The 26,954-nt window shown below is 45.5% G+C and overlaps 1 protein-coding gene across 3 annotated transcripts in view; it reads left to right on the top strand.

Moving 5' to 3' along the window:
• The window catches only part of LOC142884552 (neuroligin-2-like), a 63,018-nt gene that overhangs the window by 20,063 nt on the left and 16,001 nt on the right, over nt 1-26,954 (top strand). For 2 of the 3 annotated variants that reach the window (XM_076020265.1, XM_076020267.1), the window contains exons 2-4: nt 4,086-4,805; nt 15,399-15,452; nt 20,956-21,105. In XM_076020265.1, the coding sequence (XP_075876380.1) occupies nt 4,295-4,805; nt 15,399-15,452; nt 20,956-21,105 (715 nt within the window). In that variant the 5' untranslated portion in view covers nt 4,086-4,294. Of the gene's footprint in view, nt 1-518; nt 804-4,085; nt 4,806-15,398; nt 15,453-20,955; nt 21,106-26,954 lie in introns of those variants that run through there. The other variant, XM_076020266.1, reaches the window with a different exon arrangement.

Genomic DNA, 26,954 nt, shown 5'->3' with positions numbered 1-26,954 from the left:
TAAATTGCCTGTCATCCGCAGATGTTGACTAGCAGAGGGGAGCAGCTTGACAGCTGATGTAGCGCATGTGGTTTTAACTCTCACGGCAGGGGGAAAAAAGAAGGCAGCATGAAATCCCCAGGCAAGCTTTTTTTTTTCACCAATCCCACCATCCCAGAAAAACACACTTACACAGACACGCACACACGCACACTGACACACCATCCTATTTTAAACAAACCTATAAAAGAGCCCCTCTGGTAAGAGGACATTACCGCCTCAAGCTAACGGCTTAAGCTAACGGGAGCACCTGTTATATAAAACACATCAGGAGACCAAAAAAAAAACAAACAACCAAAAAAAAAAACAGCAAATTGTGTGCCATTCTCATTCTCGCCCGTTTTATGCGCATATAGCCGTGCGCTCGGCGCTCAGTTTCCCGTTCCGGATGGTTGGCGCTGACAGATGTCGGCGATGCTAGCGCGCGTCCAGTCACACGTGAGAGGCGGAGAATGGGCTCGTTGTGTGCTTACCGGAGAGGCGTCCCTGGCAAGTACAATCTGACGCCTCGTTGGATTTTACGCATGTGTGTGTGTGTGTGCACCGCCGATGGCATGCGCGGGAAGAAGAGCCGCAGATACATCAGCCGCACCTGTGCTACGACCGCCAGCGCGGACCCGACCCGCCGGGTGATATCCCTGGAAACAAGCGCACTCTGACCTTGGCTTGGAACGCCGGCCGCACGTTCTCTCATGTCAACTGACAGGATACGAGCGCAGATGGCTCTCGATGTCGACGTGGTCAGCGTGAGTCAGTGAGCCGTGGTGGGTGTCGTATCCTTCATGAATGTGTGTTGATGCGCCGGGGATGGTTCACTCGGTGCAGTTTCCCTGCTTATTATCATGCGAGCGTGCGGAAGATGAAGCCTGTTCTTTACAACTGCTCTCTGGCCTGAACCAAAGGATGCCAAGAACAGTGTTTGTACACTCAGCTCAAAATGATCTCCTCTTTTTTTTTACGACGGCAGTACAGGCCACTGGTTTTATTGTGGTTTCAGAATTTCCTGGTGACCTTTAGCTCAGACTTTTTAAATTGACAAGCAGAAGCTGATCTGCAGCTGCTTTCATTTAAAGCTCCTTAACAATGTTTTGCCCTGTTTGTGTGTGTGCAGCATTTGATGGCATAATGAATGAAGGCTTGTCATGGGTTGAATAAATATGACCTCATGCTGTCCCTGGGATCTCCTGTTGTTGTTTTTATTTGTGTCAGTTTTGGAATCTGACCCTAGAAGTTCCAGAGGTTATAAATATTTGGTAACCAGGGAGTTCTCCATTTCAAATAAATCCTTAATCCTACTAGAAAGGCCTAGAGTTATGTGAACCCACATCAACTGACCTATTGTATGAAGTTTTAAACGTGCTTGCGTGCCAAAGTTTAGGTAAAGTGAGCAAATAAATAATACACATCTCTCTTTCCAATTAAATCCAGCGGTTCCTCCGAATCACTCGAGCTCGGCTGCACGCAGAGAGTCAAGAGAAAGTCAAGCACCGGGTATAATTCACGTTAATGATGCGAGTCAGATCATCGGCCCAGGCACGTGCGTACCGAGCTCTTTCAACAGGGATCCCGAGCGTCCTCCCTCATTTTACACATCCCCCTCAAAACACCGAGGTGGAGTCACTCCGAGGGCGCTGATGAAGGCTGCTGATATTCCAGACGGCTTGCCTTCCTGTTTTTGTCCTCCCTGAAGCCTCTGACTTCCCCACTCTGGCTCCCACAGTAATGCTGCACGCGTGCCATCCTCCCTCCCCCGGCGATCCCTTGTGGCAGCGCAGCGTGGCTACCGCAGGAACCGGGGGGGTGAGGGGTGTGTGGTCGAGGGGAGGTTGCTGCGAATCGGCGTTCAGCCAACAGTTAGCGCCGCATAAAGCCTTTATCACACCTAAACGGCTCCGTCTCCCAAAGCCAGAGAGAGATAAGCGCTGCCCATTCATCTGTAATGATGTGGAAGCAGGAGGCAACCGGAGTGAGTTGAGAGGGGAGAGAAGGGGGACTCTGTGTTGGGCCTCGGGGGTGGAGGGGCTGGTGGGCTGCACTCTTTTTAGTCGTTTACCAACAGGGTTTTTTTTCTGTTTAATTTTCTTGGATTTAAATTGATTGCATTGAATTTCAAGGTGGTGTTCTTTTTAGGGGTGTATACATAATGTAATTATCAGCAAGGTTGAAAGTAGATGCAGTCACCAATTAATAATCGGTGGCGGGGAAAGTTTCTCCCCCGACTTCAAATTGAGTTTTTGCAACCAGGTTGAATATTTTAAGACACTTTTCTGCGTGGGGGTTGTGGGAATTTGTTCCCTTTTGCGGCTCAAGTCACACTTAATTGTAATATTTGGGGTTTTTTTTGCGCCAAAGCGTCACGGTGAGAATGTTACAGCTTTTGCACAATGGAGAGAGATTCTCTCAGGAGACTATTATCAAAGACGTGAAGTCAGTTGTTGTGAGAGACGAGGATGCAGGGGCCAGAGTCAGACGGTGGCAGACGCTTCGCCGTGTCTGGCCCTGAAGGGAACAACTCGCGCTCTCTTTTAAGGTTTGACTTACGACCAGCATTAACGGGTCGTCGCCCAGATTCTGACCCTCGCGCACCGTCAAGGTGTCACGTGCAGCGCTCACTGTACAGAGGTAAACAAGGAGGCCGAGGCCACAGATGTGACCGTGTACAATTTATTTATTCGAGGCTATCGTGCAGAGAGGGGGAAGCAGGTGAATGTTGAAATGAGCTGATGGAGGGGAAAGGCTGGAGGAAAGAGGAACGCGCTGGAACCTCAGGAACGCTGCGATGATGGCACTGTGACGGGAACAGTGGCGGCGGAACAGGTTTCTTCAGGATTTCCAGATTTCAACGGCTGCTTTTGGCTGATACGTTTGCTTCAATTTGGGCTCGAGTCAGGTGACCTAAATGCCGAGGAGAATTCCTGCATGTCTCGCGTTCCTGCTTGGACCGAAGACGTGTCAGATTGAGAAAGAAGTCCAGATCTAACGGGATCAGATTCTTTTTTTGGACCGGGGTTTGAACATTTGGTGTGGGTATCAGATTGGAGCCCCTCCAAGCTGTCAAGCTGTGTGAACACAACTTTAATGCACAGTGTTCAGTGAAACTGAATCAGTCACCCATCTAGTCATCCAAAAATGTGGCAAAAGCCTTTCTGAGCAGATGTGTTGTGAACTCAATTGTGAACATCCGGTCACACGCTGCAGTATACACACAGCAGAATTAAAGTAGAGTCTCTGGTTAATCAAACAGCAGACAAGGCTTCAGGGAGCCCAGTCACACAGGGGAAATATGCAAACGTCCTCACAGAGACTCGATCAAGTCCGATCAGAACGGAAGTGTGCGGATGCGCCAACATCTTGAGAGGGAATTCATTGGAACAGCAAGTAGGAAGTGAACAGAAAAGAGACGACAGGAAGCAGCTGCAGCATAGCGGCTGGCGGGGTAGCGGGCCAGCGCTAGGATTGAAAACAACAACAGCTACACGGTGGAGCTTTTAAAGTGGACAAATATTGTGTTTCTTATCTCTGACTGCCAAGTTTACAAAATGTAGGCTCCCACTGCCGAGAAGGCCACTAATGAGTCTGACCACAAGACAAACGGCACTTAATGCTGCCGCAGGTTTTCGCTCAGGAAAAAAAATCAGAGTGCAGTATTTCTGTTCAGGTGAAAACCTCTAATAACAGGAGGAAGGTTTTTTTTTACCAGCAGATTCATTTACCGCCACGCCGTTTGTTTCGTTTTGCGCTTTGCTGAATGTTTTATTTTCAATTTTAGGATCTGTCTTTTCCTTCCTTTGCTTCAAAACAAACCACTGCTCTGAGTTTGATTATTATTTGCGTTGGCCCTTGACTTGATCACTGGCTCTTTCCAATATTTCGCCATGGCAAAACAATTGCATGATCCCATCATTTAAGACAGAAACCTTCTCTAGTCGGGTGTCTCATTTTATTTTCTACTACTTATCACTTTGCCAGATGGGAAATGAACCTGCCTGTGTTTTCTGCCTCCTCGAGCGTATGTCACTGACTGGCCTCCTGTCTGTGTCTTCCAGGTAAAACCTGCTCTCTGACTTCAGCTCTGGAGTTCCACCGAGGAAGGCGGATGCGCCTGCCTGAGAATGTTACCCGGCTCTCCGGATCACCATGTCACCCTAGAAAATCTGACCCCATCCGCCGATCCTCTTGTAGCTTTTACCTTTATTTTCAGTCTCCCGTGACCCGCTGAGCGCGTCGCCTCCCTTTTTGTTGAACTCTTCCTGATATGTCAAGAGGAACTTTTATTTTGGACATGTTGTTTTTCCCTCTTCATGCCGCGGGCCACCAAGGCGGCAGTGGGAGGCGCCGCCCGGAGCGGATGGCCAGTCGCTGTCTGCTGTTGCTCCTGGGACTCGTGCTCAACCTGGTGCTCTCCTCGTGCCAGCGGGTCGACCTGAAGCACCCCATCGTGTCCACGGGCTACGGAAAGATACGAGGCATCAGAAGAGAGCTCAACAATGAGATCTTGGCCCCAGTGGAACAGTACCTCGGAGTGCCATATGCCACCGCGCCCATCGGAGAGCGCCGCTTCCAGCCTCCGGAAGCTCCAGGCTCGTGGCAAGAGATCCGCAACGCCACACAGTTTGCGCCGGTCTGTCCCCAGAATGTGCATGGGGTTCTGCCCGAGATCATGCTGCCGGTGTGGTTCACCGACAACCTGGATGCCGCAGCGACGTACGTTCAGAACCAGAGCGAGGACTGCCTGTACCTCAACATCTACGTACCCACTGAGGACGGTGAGTGAGGAGAAAGAAAAACATTTTTTTTCTTTTAATCTGTCAGTTTTATTCTTTGCATTTAAAAAGGGTCAGAATAAGGTCAGCGTGAAACATTTTCAGAGCGTAAGAACAGCGAGTACTCCATTCAGATGTTTTAAATTATACATGTGTCCATCCCACTGCATTGTAAGAACTGTTCTCTAGGGGGCGAAGGAAAAATATTTTTTAAATAAACCAAGAGAAACAGAGAAGAAATGTTTGCCATTCAGTTTTTACTTTTCATAATAGATTTCTTTTTCCCGTTTCACGACATATTCCTGTTATTTACAGCGCAGCATTTGCTGATGTGATGTGCAACTGCAGCTGTTGGACCACTTGGTTCAAAGCACCAGCGAGCATTTAAACTTAACAGTATTAAAAGTAATAGTGTTGACCTGCCACAATTAACCTTTTCAATGAGATTTGCCAATGCACTTTCTTAGCAACACTGTAATCAATCAAAAGTCCATTGATATCTTGCATACATGTCCCATGAAAAACAAAGAACAAAATTAATTTAACAATGTTTTCCAACACAGCGTCTCTAGCCTCTCAGTGAACTCACCATCAGTAAGAATGAAGTCCATCCATTTCCTTTTTAACATGCTCCACCTTTCAGAAAAACTGTGTTCTGGATCATCCAGTCACACGTGGTTGCTGATGAGTCTCTGATACTGAACGTTTCTTTCTTTCTTTCTTTTTCTTTTTTCTTTTTACCCAGTTTCTAAAGCTTGAGTTAGCAAACAGGGGCCCTCAATATGCTGATTTCTGAAGACTATTTTTGAGAAATAATTGGCTGAGGCAAATGAAAATGTGGTAATACTATATGGATATGATATAGGACCTTTAACTAGAAGAAAGGCAAAATCTATCAAAATCGTTATTTTGAAGAAAGGTCTCTGTGGAAGAAGCTACTCATACTGTGTATAAACCCTATACATCACCTCATTAAATGACTGTTTAACACCTGTGGCTGAAAGTCCCTGTTTACATGTTGACCCCGACATGTAATGTTATTTCATGGATGAAGAACATAAGTAATTGGAACATGTTTTCAGTGCAGTACAGTACTGGCTTCAGCTGTAAGGACTAGACGAACTTAAAATAAGTTAAATTTGATGTCCATGAAAAACTGATTTGAATTTTGATGCTCGAAGCTGCTAAATTCTCAATTCTCAACGGCCAGTACGTTTACACAATATTCGACAGAACAGATTTATCGTGTTAGGTTGAACAAAACCCCAAAATTAAACAGAGTTGTCCAAAGCTGTGCTCAGACAGAGTAAAAATGTTTCTCCCTGTATTCGCCACAGTTTGACTTAAACTGGCCCAGCTGCTGTGCACATGCTCCCAAGCTCACTTTTGACCCTGAAATCAAACACTTTTGCATCACAGAAAACAAAGCTGGCAGCAAAAAATTGTCACTGTCAATTTGTGGCCTGAAGTTCAGTACTGACATGCTGAAAGGATTGATATCAACACATGTCTTGGCATTTGGTATAGTTCATCAATGAATTACATCTTCTGCCAATCCAGCATACTGGGACAAGGGCACAAGCCTGGTAGAGGAATAACTGCCACTCAACCTCACTTTGAATGCAAGCACAATGAGGTATTTGCACCACAACTGTAATTCTAACAACCAACTGTTGGAACATTTATGGTGACCTTCACAGTAGATATTCCAATTTTTATGTAGTGGTTTTATTATATGGCCTACATTTACAACTCTGAAATTCTACAGTTAATGACAGATTATAAAGATCCTGTTAATTAAGATACTGCTCAGTAGTGAGATGGATTAAATGGGTGAGGCTGCTCCTCTGAACTCTGGGATGAGAAATTTAGAACTGAAAATAGCTATAATGTGGGACCTTTAACGTGTATATATTCCCATGGCCATTTTGGATGGTGTATGCTGTATGTAGTTACACCCAACAGGGCCTTTCCATGGTATTTAGACAAGTAACAAAATATTTGTATGGAAAGATGGATGGAGCTTCCAGTTTCAAAAAGCAAGCCAACGTGGACGTTCCAAAAACCTGCTTTCTAATGTTTGGCCAGCAGGAACAACCAAAGTTGGTTGCAGAAAGACTAAAAATGGCTAGCTGTCAATACCGTAAGGATCCATAAATTCATACCATTACATTTGGTCCATATTTCTGGAAAAACAAATTCAGCAAATAGGCTTTACAGTAAAGTCCATTTTGTGATTTGGTCTAATTTTGAGGAAAAAATGGCCATCAATTTGTAGGCTAGGCTAAAGTTTGATAGCCAACCGGACCAGAAGCTCAAAATGATGCCAAATGTGAAACCAGTCCCTAGGTTTCAGTATTCGCAAACCAATGGCCATCTTTAAATATAGTCCATGGTTTAGATTCAATTCAGCGTATGTACATGTTGAGGAAGTGCAGACCAATCTCTTATGACCAGTTGTTCACAACACAAGCTTTTTCAAAGGCAGAATGCTGAAGCGGATCCTGACTCTGGTATAATGGGTGGCAAGAAAAATACGGAAGAAACCAGAATAACAGCCAAGTTTGAAAGATGAATACTACAATAACTGCATTTAAGAACAGTGTCAGGATGAATGAGCATGGTATGTCGGGTGCTCTAACGATCCAGCGTAGATTGCTGTGGGAAAGGTACAATGGAAAAGACTCAAGGTTGTAGAGTACCTTTGGAGGCCAAGCCAGTGGAAGTGATGATAGTGGGCAAGGCTAATGATAAAATGTTAAAAAGGGCCATGAGTAATGGGCTGAACCGAGGGGGGGAAAAATGTTTTGTGCATTTTTGCTAATGCTTCTACGGTTTATTGAGCCATTGCTGCCGCTGCTGTTGTTGTTCTAGCTGTAGAGCTAAATTGGTACCTTACTTAACGCTATTCTGCCAGTGTTGTTGACTGTTGAAAAGAGGATCAATAATTGTTGGGATCAATCATTGAAGGGTCCACATGCCACAAAACAATAGATAGACAGACAGACAGACAGACAGACAGACAGACAGATAGATAGATAGATAGATAGATAGATAGATAGATAGATAGCCAGTCTGTTGGCTGGCTGTTTAGCACGTGTGTCATATTCTTGCCGAGAGGATGATGTAGAACGTCCTGTGCTGCTCCCTCGGGAGAAGGTGTGCAAATGAGTGAGACTGATTGTACATGTTGGCCTGTTTGCTTGTCAGAATCTGTCACTTATTGTCAAGGGTCAGTGCTTGCACAAGGCCCACGCTGTCCCCAAGGATACGTTTTCGCCTTGTGTGAAAGAGAGAAGTAGAGACCAAAGTGCAGTAAAGCTTCCCTGGAATCTAACAGACAACATTTTGCTGTTGTCACAGTCCTGTCAACGGCCAAGTCTGTATTCTGTGGCAGTGTTATATTTTTTATGACAATATAATGGTTGACATGCAGTTTTTATTTTATTTGATATTTTTCAGATCTGTTGCAGGCTTCTGAAGCTTTCAGCTCCCTTTGATGCATTTGAATTGCAGATTTTTCTGAAACATTCCTCTTGTGTCACCAACCCTCTTAATGAGGTTCCATATTGCACAACATTTGCTTTACCATTGCATTCAAACAAGCATATGCCTCCTCGAGCAGTCATCAAACTCTCCAGAAATTAGAAGTTACTGTGTCACTTGTTTTGTTTACTAAATTTTTCACAGAGGGTATGCTAAAGCACACAGTCCAGGAAAACTGCCCATTTTGATGTCAAATTTATCCCAGGTTAGTGATGACCCCAGCCAGTTCCCACTCTGAGGCCACCTCGCGACCACATTGTTTTTGTTGCCTTCAAAACACAAAAGAAGAGCTAAGCTCCTTGTTTTAGCAAGGAGCTAAAACAAGAATTTTGTAAGGGGCTGTAAACAAAGGGCTTAATAAACTTCTTCTTTTTCTCCCTTGAGCTATAGAGTTTGACGGTTATTTGCGAAAGCTAAAGAATTGATCAGTTTCCTGTAAGACAAGCAATATTTTCACCAGTATCAGCCAGACGTTTGGGGATGTCAGCATTGTTTGCTGGCTTTCATGCCAGACCGGTGTATAACTACAGGCAACAGCACCTTAGTCCAGCTAAAAAGCTTCCAAATTAAGAACTAAGGGATTTTAGCCAATGAATAAATAACAAAGATACAGATAAATTTGAAGCATCAAGCGACAGTGTACAAACACAACCAGACTTGGCAACTGGGTTACTTCAGCATGTTGCTGTGTATGTGCTACTCTGTTTGGCAGAAAGCCGCTACAATCCCACTGATGACAGATTTATACGGGTCACAATTAATTGGCACTGACAGAATTGAAAGGAAGAAATTAATCTTTTCTTTCCCAAATCTGATACTGAGTGTTTATCTGATCACTTTACAGTGGCACTTTGGTAGTATTTGAAAACCTCTGCTTATTCTCATCAGTTTCCCACTCTGACCCTGATCCCTCGATCTGAGTATCTCGACACCGAAGTCTCCTACATCTGATTAATGTGAACGCCAACGGTGTCTACACAAGGATGTAGACTGCTGCACACCCATATTGTGGTCTCTGTGCTACATGGTTTATGTTAAAGCAGTACAGACTGGCGAGATGCTGCTGAACGGCACTGAGCGTAAAGACATGGAGCCTAGCCAATGACGCAGAGAGGTTTCCACTTCCTTGGCAGTTTAAAGCTGGTGGGTGCTTCCCAACACCCACTTGGTCTTGGACTGTGAACATACGCGGCAAAGCTCCCTCTACATTATTGATGTTGTTTTCCCATTAAGGCTGTGAAACGGGTGTAACACAGCCACTTTCCTCATTTAAAGACGATTCCTATACCGCGCTATAACGCTAGGGGTGAACAGGTGTGTTCACATCAATCGATTAACTGGATTTTAGGGTCACACATGCTCACATCCAGGTCCCCAAATTATAAGAAACAAATGGTCACATGATAGTAAACATAACTTGTCCCTAACTAACGATTCCTTGGTATCATTTGATCACATTTAAAACTTAAAACCTCTAGTTTACAGAGGCTTGAATTCCACTTCAGCGGTGGCTTCATCTGATATCTAAGCCCCCAGTGCTCTCATTGGACAGGTGCTGTCCATAGTCTTTGGATCCAACGTCTCCTTTCTGCTTGCATGTTTACCCACCCCGCTTTCTAAGATCGTCCCTTCCTCCTCTCTTCACGATCTTTATTCAGAAGGCAAGAGAAGGGATCGCTCCTCTGAATGCAAAGAGGCTCTGTGTCCTTCCCAAGTAGGACTCTGTGTAGCGTGCCGCCTTCAAAATAAAATACAAATCAGGTTTGAGGGAAAGAAAAAAAAAATTGTGAAAACCACAGACCACAACTCTGCCTCTATTCTTTGCTCAGGCTCTCCAGGCATGAGCGCTGGCTCGGTGCATTTTCTAATTTCCTTTGGAAGCTGCACAGCCAAGAGTATAAGATGGTTCATTTTTATTGCGGCTCGAGCAGCCATTTACTGCGCTCTTTATTAAAAACCATATTTCAGGAAGCAGGACAGTGGAGGCAAGGATGGAGCCGTAGGCAATAGGAGCAAGAGTGCTGGGTTTTAGGGACGGCACGTGCTGAGAGCTACCGCTAGGATGCAGGAGGTCGGACCGAAGCTGTGTGTCTGACGCCTTGTCAAACTGACACGCTACCGTATACGTGACGTGCTGCAGCTTCATCCCGTTTACTGCACCGAGGACATGCAGAGGGACGGGAGACAGCTTTGAATCAGACCGCTCGCTTGCTTAACTGAAAGAGAAACCAAGAGATGGAGCTGCGAGAGAGGTCAAACAGCGCTGGGATAATCCCAGGCCAAACTCTTGTGTGTGTTAGGCCAGCGTATTACACTGACAAGTGCGCCTTTGCGTCACATGACATTAAAAATACTTGTGGGTTCATGGGTGGGGGGAAAAAAGTATTTAGTTTCTCCTTTGATTTTTTTAATTAGTTTGATTTTTTAAGTGGAACCAATATTTCATTTGTCAAGTTACCATGGTAAAATCATAACACTTTAATGATCAAACAACAATTCAGAAATTGGCTTCGTTTGAGATATTATACTTCAAATATTTGCAAATGTCAATGTGCTAGATAGTCAATATTATCATACTAAAATAGAACTGTTAGTATCATTAAAACAACCTTGTTATTGTTCTACCTGTTTTAGTGACCAAATCTGTGCTTATTTTGTGTATTAGGGGCCATGTACTTAAATTTCCGGTGTTCAAAATTTGGCTTAATTTATGATTTTGTATTGGTAAAAGCCTAACATACAGCCTATAAATACATAAATAAAAGTGTTTACTCACAGTATGACAAAAGTAACTTTTTTTCCCCCCTATCCTTAGAACAGTTCTTGTATACAGAGAAAGTGTCTTATTCCCAGTTAGCTGCCATCTGACACCACCATATTTCGAAGGAAGCCTGGTGTGGCCAATCCAGCACGTTTCGAAATTAGGGTGACTGCTCACATCCTCAAATAAACCCATGAAGAAGAAGGTAGACATAACTGATAGAGTGCTGCAGTCTAAACCATTTGATGTCGCTGTTTCCTCCTAAAAATCTCCAAATATTCCACACTTAACCGTTAACATAGTGGCATTATAGATAATGCTGAATTTCGACTCAAGTCCCTAGTTAGAATTGATTAATCTTACATTTTACTGACCTGCAAGAGGACGAAAGGAATTTTAGAAATCTTGCAATCTTTGGTTGCCTGCCCAGCACCATCTCGTATGAGCCCGTCTGCCATGTCCCTCGTTTGGTTTGTGTCTCTTCCTTCTGGAACATTTTCCTTACTGTTTCTCGTGCCTCTACTAGCCTCATATATAGCCTCATATATGCCTCATATATGGACAACAGGTGTTAGTGTGTGAAGTGTTAAACGAGCCTTGAAGTTGCCGGGCAGGCAACTGAAGTTATGCAGCATGTCAGTTGCTGGAGTGCTATTCACCAATGTAACAAAAAACTGGGGGGAAAGAAGGATTTTGGAAACTGTAAATTTTTGGGTAGAAAAACTGCATAGTGACATAGAGTTGCTGCTTTAAGGAAGTTAGTTAGTGCTTCTAGCATACAAGCAAACACCACTAACATCATCTTGGAAATTGATAACTCCCCAAGGTCACAGCAAGCATGATGGGCCTTTTTGCAGCGGACTACATTCTATACTCGACTCAAATCCAGTCAAATCCACTTTTTCTTGCAGTTTAAAAGCTTGCTTTGTACAGGCAATGTAGAGTAGAAACTTCGGTTTCCATGAGTGCAGTCTGTGAAATCTGATGGGCCTGGCACAGAGTGACTTTTTACAGTGCGGCCTGTCCTCACACGGAGGTCAGATCTGTATTTGAAAACGAATGAAATCATTAATTCTCCATTAAGCGACAAGGTGTGGTTTTAGAGTGGTGCTAAATAGTGAGGAAGTGCTGACAAATCGTTGGATTAATGTGCCTCTTTCTTTTTTTTTCTTCCATTACCGGCCTGTCTAATTGTTTGCTCTTGCAGCCCAGGACCAAACTACTGTACCATCTCCCTGGATGGCAGGAAGTGCTCTCTGGATCAGGGCGCATGCACAATAGCACTGGGGTGATGCACCCAAATCCATTCTGCATTGATCTTCTTCCATTTAGTAGGAAGATAAGCATATCATATCAGGAAACCATTTTCATGGAGAGAGATGGTTGAAAATGCGGCGTTATAATGGCGGTGTCCAGTGGCGCTCTGTTTCCTGCCTGTGTTTATTCAGTATGTGCGCCGTGTATACATATTTATATATATAATATTCATGCGTGTGCTGTCAGTTCACGGGGAGGTACTTAGCGGAAAGCAGACGTGTCAGCACCATGCTGGCAGAGTGATGAAGCCCCTGGCAACGTCATGCAGGGAGTTCATTGTGGAGCAGCAGAGTGCGCTGCTGGGTAGGAACAAGTAGGACGGCAACAGTTGATAAGGACGACGTTAGCATCTTTTTTTTTTTTATTAATTTTTTATTTTATTTTTTGAAGCGTGTGCGCAGGGAGGTTCTCATGCATCTGCTTTTTTCTCTCTCTTTTATTGGCTTCCTCCAAGATGTGCCAGTGAAGACAGTGACGTAGCGAGGCCTGTGCAGCCTGATGGAAAGCTCCACAGGCAGAAAGCGAGAAATAAACAAAACAAATTAATGGGATCCTTATCAGTCTAAGACGTTACAGAGCTTGACGTGCCAAGGTGGCGGCTGGTCCGCGATAAGTGCTTGTTCTTTAGTCGCATTCTATGGAGCAATTAACTTGCATTACCGGTGCATGTGTGCAGGGTTCCTTTTGACCTTGAAAAGGGGGGGGGGGGGGGGGGGCAATCACAAGCAAGTAAAAAAAAAGAGATTCATATATTCATATTAGCAAATTTAGGCTCAGTGCTTATGTATTTTTGTTTGCCGTTAAAGGTGGCCACAATGTGGATGGTAAGATTACTGATTCTGAAACTGTTTTAAAAATGTTAGAGATGCGACTTAAGGCCAATTCTAAAAGGTTTTCTAACCATGTGGTTCTGTACACTGCATTGCAAATACATCCCGAATGTGAGACTAAACGCCTACCGTCCAGCAAAGGCTGCTCAGCTCTCACAGCCAATGAGGAGAGGGAGGGTAATGGGTGGAAACCCTGCCGAGAAGTTTGGCTGTAACTGTCAAAGTGCAGAAGACGTAGCTGCTGATGCTTCCCGCTCTGCTCCATCACGTCGGCTGTTCCGGGACTTCCGTTGGAGGCTGCCCGACGCAAAATTGTAAACTGATATTTTCAATTGAGTTGAGATGCCTTTTTTGAAAAATAATCGTTTGCAAGCAGGATGCATATTGGTCCGCAGCCGCCTTGATTTTTGGCAGGAGCCCAGCACTTGGTTCAAATTCCACAAGAGCAGCATCGGATTGCTTCTCAAGTCTGAATTTGTCTGGAAAACACTTCACCTCTCATTTAAAAGGCTCAACTGCCTTTTGGATGAGAGGAGAAACAACTTAAAGTGACCAAAAACAAAGTCCAGCAGTCTACAGCACTTAAAGACGGCCTGGATGGCTGAAACCTGCACCGACCAGTCCTACTCTGATTTCTAGCCAAGGTCAAAGGTCTGGAGCAACTTGTGATAAGCAGATCCCTTGAGTCAGAGGCACAAACATAAACACATTGTAAAATGGTAAATGGACTGCACTTATATAGCGCTTTTCCAGCACCTTCACGGTACCCCAAAGCGCTTAACAAAGGCCTCTCATTCACCCACACATTCATGGCTGCTGCCATGCAAGATGCTGCCTAGCCCCATTGGGAGCAATTTAGGGTGAAGTGTCTTGCCCACACAACGGTGGACTAGGATGGAGCGGGATTTGAACCTCCAACCTTTTGGTCATTGGACAACCGCTCTACCTCCTGAGCCACAGTCGCCCCGAAATAAGACCCTGCATCTATAGGTGCCCCAAGACACACTGTAGTGTTGACAATAGCCCAGCCTGCCATCAGTGAGTGGGCACAACTTCCTTACTAAAGGTCAGGGTAACTGACCCATGCATTCTTTTTCCAAGCATTTATCAGCATTGCATTGTGAGTGAGTCAGCTTTCATGCCTAATGTGTAGGGTTACCAGAGCAACTGACCTGCATGTTCATTTCTCAAACACGTGTCAGGCATCATGAACGTGTCAACTGCAACACTAGCAAAGATCCTCCTAATCCCAAGCCAGGAGTTTTCCATGAAGTTGCCTTTTGTTTTAAACATTTGACTTCAAACTTTAAGACTTTATTGGTCAGAAAAGGTATTGCATTTTAAATGATGACACCTTTCAGGCTCCGTGTTGACTTGCCAGAGTCAGGTCGTGACTGGACCACATCTTGGATTTTTAAGGATTGCTGAGCGATAAGGTTGCCAGCATAAGCATCAGCTTCTGAATGTACAATGCCACATGTATCTGTTCAGATTCAGATATCGAATTCAACCAAATGAGGTCTTACTGATATTGAGGTTTTATGATATGTATGGTAAAGAATGGATCACAGATTTACTCTCTCATTCTCAGTCAGTGCACATAAAATATGAAGTCTTTTTTCTTTATGAAGTCTACATGAAGTCTACAGCCTGTAGAAATAAGAAACATGTATTTGTGACAGTCCTCCTGGGGTAGTATCGATGCTTTATTATGAGAATCGACCCAATACCGGACACATATGCTGTCCTATCTATCAGTACACGAGTATCAGCTTTGCTCCTTAGGACTCTTTTTTCCACCCTCTCTGACCAAAAGCACTGAAGGCTTGATTCTGCTCATTGATTCTGTACAGAGCAGCAGTGCGTCAGGGCTGATTGGGGGCGAGGTTGATGAGAAGTGGCCACTGGGGTCATTTACAAGTCGGCCTGCTGCTGGATCCTCAGGAGTTAAAACAGGAGTTTTGGAGGCGTTGTTGTTTCAGGAAACCTTGTAATCCGTGTAAATATTTTATCTCCTGCCGTGCACGGTCACTCAAACATGAGGAATCTTTTGCTGTACCTCTCCATTAACTTTGCTGCCGTTTTGTCCCCCTATTTTTTTAAACTCACTCCTTTTGTATTCTGTTGTCTTGCCCACCACAGGTCCGCTGACGAAGAAACAAGACGAGTCCACAATGAACAGGCCAAGGGATGAAGGTATTTTTAATTGGATGTTTTCTCTTTTTTCTTCCCTCCTCCCTGCTCCATTTTTCAAACTCCACAGGGACGGTTGTGTTTGTATTTGTGTGTTAATCATCTCCGGCTCATCACTCACTCTGAGCAAATTACGCCGCTTCTCTGCACACTTTCTCAAAAGTGCGCTTCAAGCCAAAATTCACACCCTTGTTACTTAAAAGCAAAATCAACAACAACAACAAAAAAACATCAAATGAAATCAATATTCACGGCTCTTTCATCTGCACGTTTAGCCGTGATGAAATTATCAGCTAAACCTTCTATTGTATTCTATTCATCTCTATTTTTTACCATTATTATTATTATTTCTTTTTTTTTTAACTTCACCTTTAAAAGCATCATCATTTCTACACCGGCTGTACACTTTCAAGTTTGCTGCAGTCAAGCGGCGATGCTGTCATTACTCCGTTACTGACGCAGCCAAAATCTTTGCAGACGGCTCGTGCCTCTGCCCCTCCACCGTACACGTGCGCAGACGTGGCGTATGCAAGGTAGCGTTATGCACGAGCGGAGGACGTTTGGTTTCCGGTTCAGCATGTGCAGATTTATGCCTGAGCGCATGTGCTCTAATTTGTTCCAACGTGTGTGGGCATCCCACACACGCACACACACACACACACACGCACGCACACACACACACACACACACACACACACACACACACACACACATCAACCCACCCACTCTTTTCTGTTCCCTTTTTTTATTTATTTTTTTATTTTAGTCTCTGTGCTATTTGCGTATTGAATTCACCCTCCCGCCTTGCATCTCTAATTGCCGTGGTCTTGGGGAGAGTGAAAGAAAAAAAAACAACCCCAAAAACAGACAGATGTAGCTAATCCAATTGTGTGGTTTCTTAACAGCGAAAACAGAGGGAAGGATTCACGCAGGATTGCCCGGGAGAGGGGCAGAGAGATAGAACAGAGATGAAAGAGGAAAGAAAAACTGAGAGTGGTGGGAGCGAAGGGGGAAGGCGAAGAGGAGGAGGTGGTGGTGGTGGTGGTGGTGGGGGGGGGGGTGTCATAATGAAGACAGGCGCATGATGAAATGACATTTATGGAACTTTGAAAAGCGAGAGAGATGTGGAGGGTGGGGGGTGGGGGGAGTTGGAGCGGGTGGACCAGTGGGAGACGGGTGGAGCTTGACATTTATGCCGACAGCTGACGGATGGTGACGGGATCGAGAGGGTCTCGGGTCTGTGCCGGATCCCCGGACTCACCTCGGCTGCAGGTGCGGCTGGAAGCTGCAGGCTTCCCAACAGTGGAACATTTAGCAGGTTTGAGCCCACAGCGGCACAGAGGTTGCTGGTCGCCGCAGCGATAGAACATTAATGTCTAACTCATGTGCTGGAAGTGCGTGGCAGTGGGACTGTCAGGGAGGCGGAGGTGGGGGCACTGGGGTAGGTGGATGCCTCCCTGAGGACACTGAGTCCCTTGTTGGCTATGGAGTTACAGGCTGAGGAGAAGCCCTCCACCCTGCGACCCTGCACCACACCAGTGATTGGGCCAACCAGACCTCCTGCCAGTCATGTGACACTCGGCTCTGGTTTAACACTCGTCCCTCATTCAAGATGGGATAAGATGAGACTGACTTTTGTTGTTGTTCTTTTGTTTGCAAGCAGCGCACAGTATTCGCATGTTACTCAACACTGCATTGATGGATTTTTTTTTTTCCAACACATTTTGGTGAAAAGAACTGAGCGTTCGTTCAGTTTTGGCACATTGCCAGATGAGAAAAACAAAATCCAGAATTGTGTTATTAACGCATTTTAATATATTAATTTCAGGAATGCTGCGAAAAGAGCATTCTGAAACCCCTGTCCTTAATTATCCTAAATTAAAGCCCATTAATTAAATTGGGCATCTTTAGAGGGCTGTTATCTGAAAGTGTGAGCAGATCTGTACTTAGCATTTAAGTGTGTGGGTACCCCCCCCCCCTTTTTTTTGGGGGGGGGGCTGCTGTAGGGTAGAAAATAGCACTTAGCATAATGTATGGTTCATAGAAATTCATGGAGGCTCTATCACAGAGAGCTACAGGTGGCTGCAGTTGGTGCTGAGGATTGAATAAGAAGGATGTTTGGACATTTTTTGCTAATTGGTTGCTATTTTATTCTAATTTCTATCATTTCTTCTTAATATGCAGCAGTTACCTCGGCCCCATTCAAATGCTGCACTATCTTTAATCTTAATGTCCCAGCGGCGCTGATAAATGCCTCTATCTATCCAAATTTGATTCAATTAAGACTATACTCATGTTCCTGTAAGCCAACACGATCACAGGTCTTAAATGTCATCAGCGAAAAAGTGCTTACAAGCGATCAGATGAAACAGCAACAAGTTCTTCCCTTTACACGCTGGCTGGATATTTTTACTGTATCCCTGTAATTGCCGCATTGTACCTATGAATGAGCTTTTTATCTTTCATACCAGAATGAATGGACTTTTTTTAAATCTTCATTTAAGGTCTTATGGGAGGGCTCATTCCCCTACTCTTTATTTTGGAGTAGGCCTATTCAAATTTATATTTGAAATTTCAAGGATTTGAAGTAAGAAGTTGCCTGAAGAGAGAAACAAATAATCCATCCATCCATCCATTTTCAATACCTGAGCTCAGGGTTACGGGGGTCTGCTGGAGTCTATCCCAGCTCTCATCGGACAAGTCGCCAGTTCATCACAGGGCAGAAATAAATGAATTGCTTTTTAATTCTGATAATGTACATTGTTAGGGGGAAAAAAAACTTTCATCCTAGCTTGTCCTAACTTGAGTTTAGCTTCACAGTGATGCAACCACAGTGTACCTACCATGATGTATGAGCAAACCACTCACATCTTACTTTCCATTACAGCAACATGTCCAAGCTGTGTTCGGTCCTAAACCAAGTCAGTTTGAGCTGCCGTGTTTTTTGAACTCTTGAACAACTCCGCCTGAGCAGCATGGAGGACTCTCCTGTCTCCATTAGCACTTATCTACCATACACAGTGTATTTCCCTTTGGGCTGATTCTTTCTCTCTGGGAAATGGTGGTTTTAGATTACAAAATGTCATCAGAGCCTCCACCGAGTTGGCATTGAGTAGCAAATGGGAGAAATCTCAATATTGGGTGCAGTGGCAGTAAACAGCCATCGCTCATTAATGATCAGAACGCCGCTACAATAGCATGAATTGTAACTTGCACCAAACAAGTCAGTGTCCTTCTCCCAAAGGATGAATACATATTTCAAAGATGATGAGTTAACAGAGGTCGGCTCTCCCTGTTGCTGCTGATAACCGTGCAGTGGCAACAGTCAAGTTGCAGCGAAGCTAATGCAGGGGCCGGGCTTTCATGTGGATAAAGTGGACTAAAAATGCAGGATTGTTTTAGCCCAGCGTTGGTCCTGATTCGCCGTGATTGTCTTTCAGAAGCGCTACACTAGTGCATCAGCGATCCATCCCTTCCTCCGTGTTTTCATCCTGCGCCGACCCTGCCGCTAATCTGAAAGTAACAAAACACTGATTAGGCCCCTTAAGATGGCAGCTATGTCATTGCCAAAGTGCCTTTCCCTCTCAGGGTTTAATTTATGGTTCCTGCGAGGCGGTGGTGGTGGGGGGGGGGGGGGTTGGTGGTTGGGGGTGGGGGGCTGCAAACGACCTGCTGATATGTCACTCCTCCATACTGTCCTAATAACCCAACTTGTTTACATATCCGGTGGGAAATCAGCCGCGGCTCGGAACGCCGTCACAGAAGGGGACGGGAAAAAGGGAAGTGCGTCTTTCATGCGGATTATTTTTAGCCGCGCGTCGTGTGCCGCACCTATATGTGTGAAAGCCTTGCGTTTGTGCGCGTGTGTGTGCGTGCGCGTGTGCGCGTGTTGGAACGGGAGAGTGACGCACCCAAGTGCATGTGTAACCTGAGATTCAGGTGGTGATGCAGGCGGGTGTGCAAATACGTGAGTGGAATTTGTTACCACGGCAACAGGCACTCAGTGAGTCGGTGCGATGGGATGGCTGGTGCAGTTCTATTAGCGAGAGGCAGTTTCCATAGCGACTCAGCATCGCAGCTGCCTATGCAAGAGTTTGTGCGTGCGTGCGTGCGTGTGTGTGTGTGTGTGTGCGCCTGTTTGTGTGTCTCTGTCTGAATGCTGTGTGAAATCTGTGCGTTCATTGCCGTCGCTCGCCATGTATGACCACCACCACCAACCCCCCCCCTCACACACACACACACACACACACACGCCAATCCGTTTTTCTTGGCTGTTTTCAAAGCGACATCCTTTCACTTTAACCCTCCCGTCTTTTTGTCTCCACCTCATCGCTTCTCTCACACTGCCCTATTTTCATGGCTCTCCCCCCCCGCGCCCCCCCCCTCCTCCTCCCCTGCCTCAACGGCTCGTCTTCCCTTCCCGTCTCCCTGGCTCGGCGTGCCGAAGCTCATCCGGGTAAACAGATGCCACGGCCGTTATTTATGTTTCCACTTGGTCTGGCTTTGCTACAAATTATCCACAGGCCCTGCACAGTGCAGACGCTCCGTCTAAATGGGTTGCAACCGGCCGTCTCCCTCAGCCCTCGTCCAACACTTAGACATTCAGACCGTACCACAGGGCGCCTGCGCAAAGGGGGGAGGAAGCGGACGAGGTTGAGGAGGAGGAGGGGGTGAGGGGATTTTTGGGGGAGCGGAACGAGGCACGCGCGGGGTGAACCATGGCAACACAGCGACGGGCACCGAGACGGCGGGAGCAGCGGGGACGACATCGCGAGTGTCGCAGCAGCGTTTGCTCGCCACCCCCACTCAGCGTTAATGACAGGAAGGTACCATCGCTCGGCAGGACGGCGGGAATCAGACGTCACACTTGTAGAGAATAGGCCCAGCGGGCGAGACATGAAATCCTGGGAACTTTAAGGCCGCCCGCTGTAAATATTTCATGCTTTGCGTCGTCTTCTTCTTCTTTTTCGAAATTTCTTCAGTGGTAGGGAGGAAACAAGGAGAAATGGGTCAGATTCTAGAGCTGGGATAAAATGTGTATGTTTTTTGTAACAGAAAGGAAAAGCGGCCCACAACACTGAAGTGTCCATCTCAAAAATCTTTATTAGTCTCACTGACAGGCATCAAGGTCCTAGATCCTAGATCACAATTGCCTCATCAGTAAGACTGTTAAAGATTTTTGAGATCTAGGATCTAGAATCTTGGATCTAGGACCTTGATGCCTGTCAGTGAGACTAATAAAGATTTTTGAGATGGACGTTTGAGTGTTGCTGGCCGTTTTTCATTTTTTGGGTCAAATTGCCTGGGTCTTGCACATCTTTACTATTATACTGTTTCTATCTAGTTTGTGACAGCTCAATATATAAAGGCTTAAAAAGAATGCAAGCATGTACCTGTATATGTGTGTGTGTGTGTGTGTGTGTGTGTGTGTGTGTGTGTGTGTGTGTGTGTGTGTGTGTGTGTGTTGAAATAACACTCTTGGTAACTTGGACTTGGTCCTCTGCAGATATTCGGGATCGCCGCAAGAAGCCGGTGATGCTGTTCATCCACGGTGGCTCCTACATGGAGGGCTCAGGGAACATGTTCGACGGAAGCGTCCTGGCCGCCTACGGCAACGTCATCGTGGTCACCATGAACTACCGGCTGGGCGTGCTCGGTAAGTTCCGCCTGCAGCGATCGGCGGGGCTGAACTGGCCCCTTTAGGTCTGAAACCACAAATTATTTATTTATTTATTTTTACAAAATTTGTGGTACTACACACGTATAGGCCTGACTGAAATATTCCTCAAACACATTAAAGGAGTCTAATTTAAACTCCAAAATGCCACTAATCCCTCCCTCTGGTCAGAGTTTTGAAATGATTCCTTAAAATGTACTTAAATTTCATGAAAATCAGCTCCTTTCATGCATGAAGAGGCAGGAGAAACAAGAAAGATTAAGTTGAGAAGTGACAGCAAGGAGTCAACAATTAGCTTTTCGATTAGCCGTATCTGGTTAGAATTTGAGAATAAAAATACTGGACAGCCGGAAGCCTTGAAACTGGATACAACAGCAGTGGCACATCTGATTGGTATGCTTGAATTTTTAAAACGGATCGTTTCAGCCAATCACCTCCCAACTTTGGCCTCCCGTGGGCTCTTTACCAGACGAAAAGCTCTGATAAATCCAGCGGAAGTGGGGAATGTGCCACCCGGCATCGCGGGCTAACGTCTAGCGCCTCTTATTTGAACACAGAACGGCCCTAAATAAAATAAGAACCGTCAACAGGCTTTTATCGGGCCGATTCCCTCTAAATTGTCGCCACTCTAAGCTGATATCGCGGCGCCTATGAATGTCAGTTTATGTCTGTAATGGTATCTACTGTCAGGAACGAGTGCGCGGCCGCTGACAGAAAACAGCATCTAATCTCAGACGATAACGGCCGCGTTGTCATTGTGCGCCAAAGAGAACATGTGCAGAGAGAAAGCGGCGGCGTGTTGCGGGGGAGACAGGTCGTACACACGGCGAACGTCTCCAGAGAGCCGCTCCCTGTGACCGTCTGCTCAGCTACATGTTGCCTCCCAGTGTTTCAATTTGTAATTGTGTCTTTTATTCATCATGTCTCTGCCTTCATTCATTTCATTCATGTGCGTTTGCTTCGAGGTCCTACGTGGATGCAGGGTTTTTTTGTTTTTTGTGAGCCTTACCTTTGACATTTATTTATTTTTTTCTTCTGGTGTCCAACAAAAAGAAAGAGCACAACCAGATCTGAAAATCACAATCAAACCGTCTCCTCATTCAAAAGTTGTGTGTGTAACGATTTGATGCTTTTATTTGCACCTGTTTTCTAATTCTGATTCTGACAATTTAAAAGGTCCCATATTATTCCCAGTTTCCCATCTGTATTTTTCCTCTTAAACCAACATGGAGCAGCCGCGCTTGAGTAAAACAACACATTTTGGCCCCTCAGTTTACAGCCCCGGGCTTAAAAGGCTCATTTTTGACTTCAGCTTTTTAAACTGGATCTTTGTGACCTCACAAGGGGTGATTTACAGGTTCCAGCTGAACTTTGTGTGAAAAGGTGAGAAAGAAGACGCCCACCGGGTGGGCGCAGAGGGCAGAATGAACCAGGTGCCAGCAACCACTGTGATGTCACAAAGGGGCAAATGATTTAACTGCCTGCTTGTTTGCAAAAGAAGCAAAAGATGGATCTCGAAGGCATTTCTGGAGAGTTTGCTGACAGGCCAGAGACAAATAGCACAAGCAGAAGACATTTGGAAAGTGGATTTTTAATTGTCATGAATTTTTGCCTCCAAAAGTCACCAGACAACCCATCATGTCTCCCAATGATTCAGTGTTTTGAGTAGCACATCCTGTTCAAGCCTGAATCTGCCACCTGCTCAACCTCTGACTAGTCTCGCTTTCTTAATATTAGACATTATCATGAGACCTTTTAACACAAGAAAAGATTGCTGTTGCCATTTGGGCAAATCATCATTTTTTGAAACTCCTGAACTTTATTTTCAAAAAAGCATATTTTCTTGAGGTGTGTTTTCTGCTCACATCTCCAATTTGGGCCATTTCAAGGCTAATGGAAACGTACCCATTCATATTTTCCCAGCGAGACACAAACAGGTTTTTGCTTCAAAAGGGGAAAAAAAACATCCAAAATGCGACGGCAAAACCTCAGAAACGCCGCTGTCCAAGCACTAGGTGCCTCTGGCAGATGTTCAACATCATCCAAGGCAGAATTGAAATGTACGTCTGTTGGTTGGGGTGCATTATTGGATTAAGGGGGTATTCTGTTTGCCCATTCTGTCCAAGATGTGTGCCGTGCTCGCCTGCGCTGGGCGTGTTTCTGCGGCGCACTGGCGCTGCTGGATACGAGCGGAGTCAAGTATTTGCATTCGCCTTCATCTTTTCGGAGATGTTTGCGCGCGGGCCTGCGCGCGGCTGTCATTGCGGTTGCCAGGTTGGGTAATCAGATCTTGTTTATTGCATCACGCCTGTTTCAACATATCCCGATGATGATAAACAGAGGAACGGGAGTAGTTTAGGACGGCGTCCAAGAGTTGCAGTGGGCATTAGCGGCGGGTAACGTGATCCAGACTGTTATTGACAGTGCCAATGGAGAGACACGGGGACAAGGACAAACAGAGGCAGCAATCTGGGCCCGCGGCTCTCTGCCCTGCTCGATGCGAGCTCGTGTGGGGCCTTTATCACAGCTGCCGGCTAAATGGCGACCACCATCGTGCTAAAAGCAGAGAGATTCGCAGAGAGAGTTCCGTCTTTTTGAGATCAGATGGGCTCTTTAGCAGTCTTGTCTGCGTCATTCAAATCTAATTGTATTTTCAGAGCACCGTTCATGCTGCTAAAACGCAACTCAGAGTGATTTACAGCAAAAACAACAATACAAAGGGAAGGATAACAACATTAGAAAAAAACTGGCCTTCTTACTGCCAATATATAAATATATACACACAACTACACATACACACTCTCACACACACTTACATTAACTGCTGCACGGTTGTATTAAACACAGCACCCTGGATTAAAGGCACTGTGTTATCCCTGTTTTTTTAAAGTCTTTTTTGGGGGATTTTCGTAGAGCAGCCGTGCAGGATATATTATCACAGCTCTCCACGGCCTGTCAGAATACAGCTGATTTAGCCCTGTGCTCACAGCCTCCTGCGAAGAAAAACACTTTTAGAAGGAGAGATCACGAAGGGAACGGACAGAGCGCAGGAAGTAGAGGACGGAGTTTGCTGTTGACAGTCGCGGCGGTGCAGACGGTCGCAGTTCAACGCTGGCAAAGAGACTTTTTCCCCGAATGTGAGCTACGACGCTCGCGCACAGCGCTGCGTCGAACCCTCACCTGAGTGCATTGGAAAGTACAATGTGAAGAATACATTAAAGGTTAATACGCCGAGGATTACATGATGGGGGTGGTGGTGAGGAGGCGGGGGCGGGGGGTTGGGGGGGTGGGGGGGTAGCTTGCCAAGTGATTAAGAGGAATGACGCAGTGTCCTCGATTCCTTAAAACGCTGTTGAAAATTTCAATATGTGGGCGAACGTGCACGCTCGCTCCCTCTGTCTCTGCTGCACTCTAAATGGGTTACTGTACTAAGGCAATAATCCTTCTGTGTGTGTGTGTGTGTGTGCATGCGTGTGTGTGTTTCTTATGTTTACGTATCGTCAGCGGGTATATTTACCCACGTGCGCACCACGTAAACACACATGCACACGCACACACACACACACACACACACACACACACACACACACACACACGCATGCACAAGGGGCGGCATGAGAGCGTCCGTGCACGCCCGCTTGGTTGCGTGCCGTGTGTAAAATACATGCATGAATAATGCACCCCGCGCCTAAATGTTTAATGGCGCCCCTCTGCACGGCTGAGGCGAGTCGGAGTGAGAAAACACGGCTGTTGTGTTTGTTCAAAAAAAAAAGAAAAAATGTTTTCTAATATTACCTGTAGTATCACCCCGCAGTCGCAGGAGCCCGCACGTGCCTGCTCTCACCCCCCAACCACACACACAGATACACACATGGCCTGCACCTTTGAGAGAGTGTCACGGAGTAGGAAATATTGCCGGGGGGATGGGGGGATAGAGGTTGGGGGGGGGGGGGAGGGGGGGGTAGAGGTTGGGGCGGGGGGTGAATAGAGACAGATGAGAGAGGGAGGAACATACAAAGACAGTGGGGGGGGGGGGGCATATGCGAAAAGTGGGGTGGGGGTGGAGGGAATGGGGACAGGCTAAAAATAAAGCGTCAGAAATTCCTCTTTTTTAAAAAATAAATAAATGAATGCTGCAGATAGAAGGTCTTCATGCAGCCGGATGCACCTGCACAGCAAGGAGCTCGCGTCGGGCCACGCACCCCGTGCCAGCCCACGCCAGGTCGTATCGTTAGCCGCGTCGTTTCCAGGCTAACGCTTCGCTCGCTGTTGTTTTGTCACACCGTTTGTCACACACCCCCGTCGTTCATGGTTAAGAGGAGCCAAGGCACGAAGGAAGAGACCGTCTGCTGCCCACTGGCCGGGTTCAAGGCTTCGTTCGGTGACCGAGGCGGAGATTCCGCCCTGCCTGCCGCTCGGCTTCACCTTCCCCTACCTTCCTCCTGCTCCGGGCCCAGAGAGCCTTCTGATTTGTGTTGCGCTGCCATCTGTTCAGACTAATTAACTAATTAACTAATTAATGAACTCTGGGGAAAGGCCCACCATCGCGGGCTTCGGCGAGCGAGAACATTTTTCACCTCAGGAAGAGAGATGAAACGCTTCTCCTGGAAACGTTTGCCGACGCTTTTCAACCCAATTGCGGACTTCTTTTTTTTTTTTTTTTTTACGTGTAAGTAAAAGCAGCCGCCTTTAATAGCGCATACTTGCATCGTTTAATGAGCACAGCTTTTACCCTTCATTAAAGTGCCTGTAAATTTAACGCTTTTATGGTTTCATTTAGCCAAAACTGAGTAGGGTGATGCTTCAATATATTCAAGGCATCCCTTTTTTTTTTGAATATGTCCAAGAATCAGTAAACCTTTACGCGGATGCACCGTAAATACCTTCAGCAGTGTCTGTACTGAGGTAACTTTTTATTTCAGCTAATGATGCATATCTCAGAAAAAGGTAGTTGTGTATCAAACGTAAGGTGTGATGGGGAAAAAAGTGCCTCATCCGTAATCACTCCTGCCACCTCAGAGAGAGCTTTGTGTTGGCAATGGCTGTCATTGAATAATGAAGACCACAACTCCCAGGATCCCGCACTGCTTACATATTTTATTTTGTTTTGATTGCGACGCCCTGAGTGAGAATAATTACAAACTATGCATTTACTAAGACCCATTCCATCTCAGAGGGTTTTGAGAGTTCAAAATAGAATCTTTTTCCAAAGCTGACATTTTATTTATAATTTATTTTAATTAATTATTACTTGTTACCTTGCATTGATGCTTATTAAACTCTGTTTTGTGCTCCATGTATAGGCTTTACTATTCCCATCCATGAGCTGACGTCACTGTCAAATTCCAAAGTTTAAAGTTTTATCAAAGTTCTGATATTGAAATAGTTTTTGGCTACTTAAACAAAACACGCAGGAAGTTATCTCCATGTGAAATAATGCTTTGTATAATCTTGGATCAGAGCTGGCTCAGCCAGTATGTGGAGTCAGAAACATGATGCCTGTTGGCACTCATTCAAAACGCAACACTGAGCTGGAGAATTATTTGGCATGTCTCCTGCTGTGTCACCCAGCAAGCTAATTAGTTAAGGTTCGCTGAATGGAAATAATGGAAATTTGAATTTTTTTGTAATTACGAAAAATATGTGAGAATTGCTCCTCAAATACTTTACAATATTAAATATGTCATGCTGCGCTTATCAAAATTACGGAATGACAAGAAATTATTTTCACTTCTGCCTGTGTGACACTTTGCTCACTTGTTCAGCAGAACGACAATTTAAAAATATTCCCAAAAATGAAGTGACACCCCAACCTCACTGAGCTCTAC

This window comes from Nelusetta ayraudi, unplaced genomic scaffold (assembly GCF_046127955.1).
Source record: "Nelusetta ayraudi isolate G7.1 ecotype Tasmania unplaced genomic scaffold, CSIRO-AGI_Nayr_v1 ptg000011l, whole genome shotgun sequence".
Classification (NCBI taxonomy): Eukaryota; Metazoa; Chordata; class Actinopteri; order Tetraodontiformes; family Monacanthidae; genus Nelusetta; species Nelusetta ayraudi.
This window is presented reverse-complemented; position numbering and strand designations above follow the sequence as displayed.